The sequence below is a fragment of the Tupaia chinensis genome, unplaced genomic scaffold (genome assembly GCF_000334495.1).
Source record: "Tupaia chinensis unplaced genomic scaffold, TupChi_1.0 Scaffold144090_1, whole genome shotgun sequence".
In the NCBI taxonomy this organism is placed as follows: Eukaryota; Metazoa; Chordata; class Mammalia; order Scandentia; family Tupaiidae; genus Tupaia; species Tupaia belangeri.
The window spans coordinates 53,097-65,250 of record NW_006203944.1 but is presented as its reverse complement, the minus strand read 5'-3'; the positions used below and the strand labels follow the sequence as shown (position 1 = coordinate 65,250).

Here is a 12,154-nt window from a genome sequence, read left to right as displayed (position 1 = left end):
AAAAAATGAGATTATAAAGGACTCCCTATGTGTCCACATATATGGGGGTGAGTTTTCAGCTCCATTAGCTGGTACAGGGTGGTCGTCCCCATTTCATAAATGTAAAAGTGGTTCTCAGGGAATAAACACAGCCATCATTTCTAACATTTCTCCTTACTTTTTTTGTTTCTTTGAGAGTTTTTTAGGGTTTTGTAAGAGGGCACATGTGCTCACCTGAGAGAGAGAGAGAAAGAGAGTGAGAAGTCACCCTCCGGGGGGGGTGGCCACCACAATTCTGTCTCCTCCATTCTCCTCCTGGGATTTTGACACACACACACACACATGTGCCTGGTGTGAGTTTCAAGCCACCAGGTCCAGGACTTGAACTGCTGTTGGCTATGTGGGAGTCCAGTGCCTTATTGACTATGCCATAGACTGGCCCCTACAGTGCACTTTAAAAAAATATGTAGGGGAGAATATTGTACTTCCCTTTCAGGTAAATAAGAGAGATGGAAGGACAAGCTTATTCATGCAGAAAACCTGTGACCTTGACATAGACTGGACAGAAATTCAAGTTCTCTTGTGAGTCATCCATTGATCACAAGGGTTTGAGAGGTTCCTCCAGACACTGGAAATCAATAGTAGATATCGATATTGATCATTCACTGCTCCTCTAGTGACTACGACAAAATTTAGAAAGAGGGAGCGGTTTCATTAAGAACAATGGAAGGATTTATATTGACAGGTGGCACTGGGAGTGCTCATGTAGAAACAGGAAGATGTATATATCCATATTGAAATAGTAAAACCCACCAAACAATACTATACACCAATAAATAGAACTCCTCACACACAAGCAACAATCTGTCCTTCTTCAATGAATAGAAATACAGCTGAGAAAGAATCGTTTTCTATAGGGATATAATGTATAATTACAAGTTGCTGTATTACATTTAAGGTCATCTCTGACTCTAAGGCAGATTAAAACAAATTATCCTAATTTTATTTTCACATACATTCCACATGGAGGCATGAGTTTAATCATCAGATTTTGCTCTTCACTATCGTGAGTGCTGTAAATACTGGGCTAAATAAGAAAACTAGATCTTAATAAGAAGAATAAAGTCGAGGCCAGCAGGTGATGTGAAGGTTAAAGCATTGGATTCCACACGACTGACTGTACAGTTCAAGTCCTGGAACCAGTGGCTTGGAAATCATGCTAGGCATATGTGCATGAGTGCCCACATCCCAAGAAGAGATTAGAGGAGAAGGGATTGCAGTGTGCCATCCCTCCTGAGAGGACTTCTCTCTCTTTCTTCTCTCTCTCTTTCTCTTTCTCTCTCTCTCTCTCTCTCTCCTCTTTCTCTCTTTTTTCTTTTCACTGGTGTTTCTTTTCCAAGTTTGGAATTAAGGCATGAAATACAAAAGAAGAAACTGTGAAATGCAGGTCTCATGCACTACAGTTGCAAGGAATGAATTGCAAACAACCAATTCATTTGGATCCTTCAAAAAATACAGAAATATGTACAAATATACTCATTTCAAAAATCCCTTAACCAACCCTAAAGTTATTACACAACTCTGATTCTACATTTACTACTTTGTGACCTGCACATTTCTGGGAACATGTTCTAATTATTTACTGAAATAATTTTTTCCTCCCATTCTTTCTTCACCCTCATCCAATTGGATGTCTAGTCACATCACTAAATTGTCCACAACAATGCCCACATTGTTACGTCTGACAGACACATGGCTTGTTTACATATTTAATAAATTAATGATGAATAACTTTGTCAGGCAAGTAACCAAAGGCATCAGTCTCTCGGCTCTTGCTAGATTGGTTTGGCTCTCAGGAGGCCTTGAGTAGTGTTCCTGGTATCCAGGCTCTCTGACCTGTTCCTGCAGTACCTCCTGGGCTCTAAGACTCACCTATGTGGGCACTCAGAGAGGACAGTCTTCTTGTGAAAGGGTGAATTTCTCTGGAAATGGTTAGTGGTGGAGACTTAAGCTCTGTCCCCAGACAAGACACAATGAAAGAATTAAGCATGGAACCCTCATCAGTCTGGAGGTGCCAGAAAAGTCAACCGTGGACAGCTTGCCCAGCTCAAGGCTGTACTCCTTGAGAGACAATGACAGATGAAATATTTACAGCTCCCTATATCTGCTCATTAGGTACATTTCCTCCTTATAACTACAACCTCTTAGTAGCTGATTTCTCTCATGGACACTGGTCTGGGAAGAAAGGAAAATTTTCCTGTTGATTTGCTCTTCTTGAGAAACCAAGTTGAAATACTGTTGAATTATATGTTATCTGTAAACTCTTCTGCCTCCAAATGTCATTAGACCTTTCACCAACCATGAGTGAAAATTTAACTGTCATGGGTCAGCAGGTGGCATGGTAGTTAAGATTCTGGATCCTGCATGGCTGAATGCATGTAGTCCCATACCAGTGGCTTGACCAATCATCCTGGACATGTGTGCATGTCTCCAAAATCCTGAGAGAAGACTGGAGAAGAAGTGACTATAGTGTGGCCATCACCCTTTGCAGAGTGATTTCTCATTTTCCCTTTTCTCTCTGTCTCTCTCTGGCAAGGAGCATTCTAGCAAAGCTAATAAATAAATAAATAAATAAATAAATAAATAAATATTGGAAAAAATAACTGCATTGGTGTTCTCTTGGGGTAACTAGGACAAATCTGATGAACGTGAATGCTTTTATGGGAAATTTGCGACCCTGAACCAAACAACTGGGACGGGGCTTCGAACTCTGGTCATGAATTCTTGAGCACTAAAATATATATTGGATAATATTGATGACTGTTAAATAAATAAATAAATAAATAAATATTGGAAAAAATAACTGCATTGGTGTTCTCTTGGGGTAACTAGGACAAATCTGATGAACGTGAATGCTTTTATGGGAAATTTGCGACCCTGAACCAAACAACTGGGACGGGGCTTCGAACTCTGGTCATGAATTCTTGAGCACTAAAATATATATTGGATAATATTGATGACTGTTCATTCGTTGCCTCTTCAGCGGTTATGATAACATTTTAAAGAGGGGGAGATAATTTATTTTAAGCACTCCAGGTTTGTAATTACATCCAGCATTGGCGTATTCAAGAAGAAACAGGAAGATATTTAACAAAATAGCATCAAACACACCAGTCAATCCTTCACCACAGTGAATAAATCCCCTTCCACATGGACACCAATTTTACATACTTCAATAAGTGAATGAACAGGATGAACAGGGAACATGGTGCATAGTCAATACAATGTAAGGTCGAAATGTTCACTTCATCATATTCAAGTCTATCTCTGACTCTAAGGCCATGTTTGTTCAACTATTTTTTTAGATTTGACTTTTTATATACAAATATTTGACTCAGGTAACTGATACTTTTTTTAATTTGTAATAGAATGTGTTGGTTCACATGAGAAAAGAAAGAACACGAGAGAGAACCAGAGGGAGACAGAGAAACAGATACAAAGAGAGAGAAGCACCCCCTAGGGGCAGGGCATGGGCAAGCTGAGACTCCCTTCTCCAGTCCTCCAGCCCTCGGGATCCTGACCACACACCCATCCAGTGAGATTTCAGGCTGACCGGACTCAGAACTTGAACCAGAGTCCTCTCGTGGCTTCCAGCCCTGTACTCTAGTATGCTATCAAATTTCAACCGTGATTAGAGTAAGGAATATGAACTCTGAGCTGAAGAACAGAACTGAATTCTAATGAGCAAATTACAGACAATCAAACACACCAATATATTAATGCCTACATTTCAGATAGAGATACTGGAAGCAAAGACATACACATACATGAAAATCTGCAGTTTCAGATTTTTCTAGACTCTAAATTACAATAAGGGTCTTAGTTGCCAAATGTCATGTGTTTTGTTTTGTTTTGTTTTTGCTTTCTAGCTATTTTTTTCTTGTTGTTGTTCTCTTTTTCCATAGGCAAAATAAAACCCAAGAAGTTATTTTAGTAACATTATACAAAAATTCAATAAGAGTTGCATATAGGGGGACAGCAAGTGGCATGGTGGTTGAGGTACTGACCTCTCATATGGACAGTTATGGTATGAGTCAGAGAACTAGCTGCATGCTTTCTCAGTTTCACTCATTCTCTCTTGCTCTCTCATTAAATATAATAATAATAATCAAATTAAATAAAAAATAATACTTTTTGAGATGTTTTTGCTATAGGCTGCATGCACTCATCAGAAAGAGGGAGAGACAGAGAGGCAGAAAGCGAGAAATCACCCCCCAGGGGGGATGGCCACGCTACAATCCTTTCTCCTCCATTCTCCTCTCCGGATCTTGGGCACACAAGCACATGCACCTGGCATGAGTTTAAGCCACTGGGTCCGGGACTCGAACCACAGTTGACTACATGAGAGTCTAGTGACCTAGACATTATGCTAACTGCTGGTCCCAATAAAAATAGTATTTTAATAATAAGAAATGTTTTTAAAAGAGCTGCATGTTATTCTATGACCTAATGATACTTTCACAGTATTTCTGATACAAGGCCAGGAATAACATTGAAAAAGTATAAAGATATTCAAGGGAAAAAATGGCTGGATAAGAGAGTGTAGAAAGCTAAATACAGAGTCATTAAAATTGTACAGATGTACTTTCACAATCTGATCAGAGAATCACAATGTTGGTGCCAAGGCTTTAAACTTAGCAATCACGGGCATTATTTCAGCTCCAGGCCAATGATGTGTTCATAATTTTCGTCCAAAGAATATTTTCAATGCCCTCTTTATGTCTTTATTCCTCAGACTGTAGATAAATGGGTTCAGCATGGGAGTGACCACAGTGTACATCACTGAGGCTACTGCACTTGAGTGTGAGCTGTGGGTAGCTCCAGCACTAAAGTACACACCTAAGACTGTACAATAAAATAAGGAGACAACAGAGAGGTGAGAGGCACAGGTGGAAAAGGCTTTGCGCTTCCCCTGAGCCGATGAGATTGCACGAATGGAGGAAACTATCTTAGAGTAGGAGTAAAGAACTCCAGCAAGGGGACCACCACCCAGCAGCACAGATGCAAAATAGGTCACCATGTCATTAAGAAAGGTGTCAGAGCAGGCAAGGCGGATCACCTGTTTAAGTTCACAGAAAAAGTGGGGAATCTCCACATGTGTACAGAAGGACAGCCGCAATGCCATTAAGCTTTGTGACAAGGAATACAGGACAGTTATGGTCCAGGATGCCAGGACCAGCTTTCCACAGAGCCAGGAATTCATGATGACTGTGTAGTGCAGGGGGTGACAGATGGCCACATACCGGTCATAGGCCATCACACCCAGGAGGAAGTCATCCAATGCTACAAAGACTAAAAAAAAGAACATCTGGGTGATGCAGCCTGCATAGGTGATGACCTTGCTGTGTGTCTGGATGTTCACCAGCATCTTTGGGACGATGGTGGAGGTGAGACAGATGTCCACAAAGGACAGGTTGGAAAGGAAGAAGTACATGGGGGTGTGCAGGTGGGAGTCTGAGATGGTGGCCAGGATGATGAGCAGGTTTCCACACACAGTGATCAGGTACATGGAGAGGAAAAGCCCAAATAGGAGGGGCTGCAATTCTGGTACATCTGAAAGTCCCAGAAGAAGGAATTCTGAAATTTGTGTATCATTTCCTGGTCCCATGATGACTCTCTGAAAAGAGGAAAATATGATGGGAATTTCACATGACCAGGTATTACTCACATCATTGGAAATGCCATAGTTAATACTTTGCAGTCACGAAGTTATTTTTTATACTTTTGTATGGATCTAATCCCCTTTAGGCTTTCATAGTGTCATCTCTGCTTAGGACTTCTTATCTTACTTCTTTATTCCCATAGGTCAAGTATGCTGCAGGATTTTTGACTGATTTATTTCTTAACAAAAAATAATAGTCCATATTCATGGAGTAAAATGTGATGTTACAATGAGATTTTATTTGTTTTTTTTGCTTGTTTGTTTTAGTTTTGCTATTGGGCACATGCACTCATTGATCAGAGAGAGAGAGAGAGAGAGAGAGAGAGAGGGAAAGTGAGAAATCACCTGCTACATAGAATGACCATTCCACTTTCTTCTTTCAGGATGTTGGGAGTGCATGCACATGTGCCTTGAAATTTTTTCAAGTTACCAGGTCTAGGACTTTTTTTTTTTTTAACCTTTTTTCAAATTTATTGAGGAGCAATTGACAAATAAAAATATTATACATTCAAGGTGTACAATGTGATTTTTTTACATACATACTCACTTTAAAATATTACCACCAACAAGTTAATTAACATAGCCATCACGTCACATAATTAGTTTTGAGCGTATGTGTGTGTAATAAGAGGTTTCATTTTTAGAGATTGAAAAGGCAAGTCATAGAGTAAGAGAAGATACAAAGGATTTACATTGACATATATGAAAAAAATTAAAACTGTAATAAGATAATACTATACCCATCCAAATGACTAATTTTTAAAACGTTTTTATTTAACTTTATGTATTTATTTTAATTCAACCAGAGAGGGACAGAGCAAGAGTAAGAGTGAGTGCACGAGAGAGGGAAAGTGAGAAAGCAAGCCACCAGGTCTGGGACTCGAATTGTGGCCGATCATGTGGGAGTCCAGTGCCCTTAACCACCATGCTACCTGTCAGCCCCCAAAGGATTACATTTTGAAAGACCAATAGTACTGAAGATTGAGAAGGATATCGAAGAACCGTAACTTCTAAACCCTGCTGCTGACATGTGGATGGATACATCCACTTTGGAAAATGATTTCAAATAGCTACAAAACATAAGCATACACGTGCCCCTTGACTTGAACTGACAGTCGACCATGTGTGATCCAGTCTTTTTTTTTTTTTTCAATTTACTTGACATTCATTCACTGCACATCATCTCAGTGTACAAAATGCGATTTCCCATCCAGAATACACTGTATAATGGCTTAATCATACATGCTATTATCAACAAATTAGTTTCCATTTCTCGTTTCTTATATATAGGTTTTCCCCTATTTCTCAACCTATGCCATTTCTCAGCCTACGCCCACACTATCTCTGGTATCTGCTGTTGCTTTCCGTTCCTTTTTTTCCCCTACATTTTATTGATTCACAAAATATCTTAATGAATCTAATTATTTTCCATAGCAAGTTTAGCTGATATATACATATCAGTGAATACATGTCTGACTTTAGGCATAAACCTCAGTGAGTAGAATGAATATACTATAAAGTAGCACCTAGCTGAGGCTATATAGCTTACTATGGTTATTAAATAGGTTTTTTTTTTCATTTTTTTAATTTTGAGAAAGGCAGCTTTAGCCCTAATAAATCAAAATGAAAAAATGTTAAGAGAACTTTGCTTAAGACTCAAAGCCAGGAAATAGATTAGGATTTTGTTCAAATAGTAGGTACATGGACCTATCCACAATTCAAGAGAAGACAACAATCCTGAACTCTGGAAAACAAAGCATAGAAAAATATCAGTAATGTTGTTTTAATTTTGAGAAAGGCAGCTTTAGCCCTAATAAATCAAAATGAAAAAATGTTAAGAGAACTTTGCTTAAGACTCAAAGCCAGGAAATAGATTAGGATTTTGTTCAAATAGTAGGTACATGGACCTATCCACAATTCAAGAGAAGACAACAATCCTGAACTCTGGAAAACAAAGCATAGAAAAATATCAGTAATGTTGTAATGAAAAGTCATAAAATTCTATTTCACCAGTTCAGACTCACATACTTGGTCTATCTTCTGTTGTGTTCTGATCTTTCCATTTAAATCCAGGCACTTTAACAAAAAAAAAAAGGAAAATAAAAAAAAAATTAACTCTAGTTTGGCTAACATTATCACAAAAGAACTGAGTCATAGGGCTAGTAGGTGGCACAGTAGTTGAGGTACTAGACTCCTACATGGCTGACTGCTGTTCGAGTCCCAGATCTGGTGGTATGCTTTCTCACTCTCTCTTTCTCTCTGTTTCTATCTGGTTAAGTTGAATAATAATAATTAATAAAATAAAATAAATCATTCCTTTTTAAAAATAAATAAATAAAAAGGGAAAACAGCTCTGTTTCTCCCTCTCGCCCATCCCCTGACACTCAACATTCTGTTGTCTCCTTCTATGACTTTGACTACTTTCAGTACCTTAGCTAAATAGAATCACTCGGTATTTTATTTCAAAGTATTCCATGGATCTAAATAGATCACCCCCCATGACAATGGCCATTCGACAATACTCTCTTCTATTTTGATCTCTTTATTTCAATCTGTTGATTAATATTTAGACAACTGCATTATAAGATCATAATTTGGAGGGCCAGCAGCTGTCATAGTGGTTAAAGTGCTGGTCTCCAACTTGACTGACTATGGTTCAAGTCCCAAAACCAGTGGCTTGACAATCACATATATATGCATGCGTGCCCAAAAATCTCAAGAGGAAAAGGGAGTAGAAGGGATTTCAGTGTGGACAATAACCCAGGGGTGATTTCTCACTTTCCCTCTCTCTGTCTCTCTCTATCTCTCTCTCTCAGATGACCACACATGCCCTGTGGCAAAAAAAAAATTTATGTTTATTACTAATGTAGAAAATTTTTTCTAAGTTAATAAAAATTTGGGGTGGATGGGTACGTACACAATATGATGGCCTACTATATTTGATAACATAAAAATTTTTCACATTCACCCAGTATATATCAATATCTATCAACACATAAAATAATTCAATGTTGTTATGAAAATGATATTTTTAAACTTCAATTCGTTATTAGAAGAAAAAACACAAAAGAATAGAATATACTTAGACCCCAGAACATAAAAACAAAACACATCTATAATTTGCAATAAAGTAAAAAGCCTGTTAGCAATAATTCTTTCATATCATCAGAGTCAATTGTTCACATTTCCAGCAGTCTCATAATGTCACAAATCTTTTTTTTTTAATTTTTGCCATAGAGTGTGAGCACTTGTCTGAGAGAGAGAGAAACAAAGTGAGAAGTCAATCACCCCCAGAGAGGATGGCCACGCCACAATCCCTTCTCCTCCATTCTCCTCTCAGGATCTTGGGCACGCACGCACACACACACACACGCCTGGCATGAGTTTAAGCCACTGGGTTCGGGATTCGAGCTGTGGTCGACTACATGGGAGTCCAGGGACATAACCATTACACTAACTGCTGGCCCCAAGTCTTTAATACTCCCATTTGACTTTTGAATAAATTTTTATTTGAATTCACTATGTGAAAGAAGAAACTGTGAAATGCATGTCTCACGAAATACTGCTGTAAGGTACAAATTGTAAGTAATCTATTCCTCTGGATTCTTAAAACATTCAGAAATGTGTACAAATAGACTCACTTCAAAAATTCCTTAAAAGACCTAAATGTCATCGCTTATCTCATCACAGCTCTGATTCTACTTTTCCTACTTCCTTATTGCAAATTTCTGTAGACATGTTCTAATATAACTGAAATATTTTATTTCTCCCATTCCTTCTTCACCCTCATCCAATTGGATGTCTAGTCCCATCACTAAATTGTCCACAATGATGCCTGTGTTGCTAAGTCTGATGGACACATGGCATTTTTACAAATTAAATAAATTAATGAGAAAGAACTAGGTTAGTCAAGGAACCAAACACATCAATCTCTCAGCTCCTGCTAAGCTGGTTTGACTTTCAAGTGATCTCAGGTAGATGTTCTTGGCATCCATTCTCTGAACTGGGCCTACAGTACCTACCAGGCTCTCAGACTCATCTGCATGAGGTCTCAGAGAGGACAGTCTTCCTGTGGAAGGGTGAATTTCTCCCTGGATGGTTGATGATGGAGACCAAAGCTCTGTATTCAGACACAACACAATGAAAGCACTAAGCACGGTCCCCTAGCTACACTTGAGATTCCAAAAATAACAACTTATCCAGCCCAAGGCTGTCTTGTCCAGCCCAAGGCTGTACTCCTTGAGGGATAATGACAGAGAAAATATTTACAGCTCCCTATATCTGCTCATTAGGTACATTTCCTCCTTTTAACTACAATATCTTAGATACTGATTTCCCTCGTGGACACTGGTCTGGAAAGAAAGGAACATTTTTCTGCTGATTTGCTGCTCTCAAGAGACCACGTTGAAAGTGTGATGAAGCCACTCTTTATTACAGATTCTCTAGGAGCTCTCTTGCCTCCTAAGGTCATTAGCACCTTTCACGATTGTGAATTATGATCTAATTGTCATGGATCAGTTGATGGCATGAAGATTAAGGTACTGGATCACAAATAACTGACTACAAGGTTCAAGTCATGAATCCAGTAACTTGGTGAGAATGTATATAGGTCCAGCCACTGTGGAGAACAATATGGAGGTACCACAAAGATCCACAGATAGAGCTACAATATGATCCAGAAATTCCACTCCTGGGTATCTACCTGAGGATAGGAGAATGCTCAGTTGGAAAACTGCATGCACATCTATGTTTATTTTGATATTATTCACAACTGCTAGACATGGAACCAACCCAAATATCCACAGGCAGATGAATGGATTGAAAAAGTGGAGTACATACACTTTATGGAATAGCACTCAGCCATAAAAAAGAGGTCCTGGCTTTTGATAGAAAATCACCAAGAATGGCGATTACTGCTATGAAAGAGAGACACTGTATGTCTCTACTTAATTTATATACAAGTATTGGCACTCTGTGACAGAAAACAGAAATTTTAGAGGCTATAGAAGCATAAAAAATGGTGATAGATACTGGAGGCAGTGTGGGAAGAGTGTGGGAGGATGGAGAGAGTGTGAAGAAAGAAGTTAGGGAGAAAAATAGAGAGGCAAGACATTTCTGGGAGAGAGAAATGGATTATTTTCTGTTTATAACATATATAGTATCCTGAACTGGACTGACATGAAGTGTATTCACATTGGGTAAACTCACTTTACAAGCTAAGTGATGTATACTGATTGAATGTACAAAATAAATTAAAATTCAATAAATAAATAAAACTACAATGAGATACCATTTAACACCAGTTGGAATGGCTAGAAATAAAAATATAAAGAACAACAAGTGCCAATAAGATTGTGATGAAAGGAGGTCCTCCTACATTTTTGTTAGGAATGTATATGTGTACAGCCTCTGAGGAAAACAATTTATAGGTTCCTCAAAAACCTACAAATAGAACTATAATGTGACTCAATAATCCCTCTCCTTGGTATTTACTCAAAGAACAGGAAAACACTAGTCAGAAAGACACACATTCATGTTTATTGTTGCACTATTCACTATTGTTAAGACGTGGAATCAACCTGTGTCCAAAAACTGATGGCTGGGTTGAAAAATGGTGGCACATATGTACTGTGGGCACATATACTGTGAGACGAAGAGGTTCAGCATGGGTGTGACCACAGTGGACTATTACTCAGCCATAAGAAACAATGATACCCCCATAGTTGATCCAAAGTAGATGAATATAGAAGCCTTAATATTAAGCAAAGTGAGCTAGCCTTTGAAAAAAAGCACACCGTATATTTCCACTCAATGTGTCCCGAATGTCTGCACTGTATGGCAGAAATGAATGATCCAAAGATATGACAGTGGAGAGAATAAATGTAGACTGTAAGTGAGGGCACTGGATGGTTGGAAGTGGGTGGAAAGAGAAAAGAGAAGGAACAATTAATAGACAAAAGATTGAAAAGTTCTGTTTTTAAAACATCTGTCATTTTTGCTTTAAAAAGTAAAATTTTTAAAAAATCTTTTGGCCAGTTACAAAACACACTAGATGCCAAAATCCACATTATCAACAGAGCAGTTAAGGTCCTCATATGTGAATGAAAGATGAACCCAAACGTGAAAAACCGTGGTCTCAAATATATTTCTCCCTCAAAGGATTTAAGTGGTTTTACTTTCTAAGCACAGTTTGATGTGTGTGTGTGTGTGTGTGTGTGTGTGTTTCTAGAAAGGAGTACAACTCAGTACTGTAGCTTTAGTAAAACAAGACAAATAATACTATAATCTACAAATAATACTATAATCTATGCCTCTTGAGAAGAAGGAGCTCCTATGAACCCTTCATTGTTCAACAAGATGACTGAGAATTTACAAATCATTTTCAGGAACCAGCAATTGGCGTAATGGCTATGTCGCTGGACTCCCACATAGTTGACTGTGGTTCACATCCCG

At 38.4% G+C, this 12,154-nt stretch overlaps 1 protein-coding gene across 1 annotated transcript; it reads right to left on the bottom strand.

Moving 5' to 3' along the window:
* Positions 1 to 4,717: 4,717 nt before the first annotated feature.
* On the bottom strand, positions 4,718 to 5,647 carry LOC102468029 (olfactory receptor 7A10-like). The gene has a single exon (XM_006165926.2). The coding sequence runs from the start codon at positions 5,645 to 5,647 to the stop codon at positions 4,718 to 4,720; it is 930 nt and encodes a 309-aa protein (XP_006165988.2).
* Between the last annotated feature and the right edge of the window lie 6,507 nt (positions 5,648 to 12,154).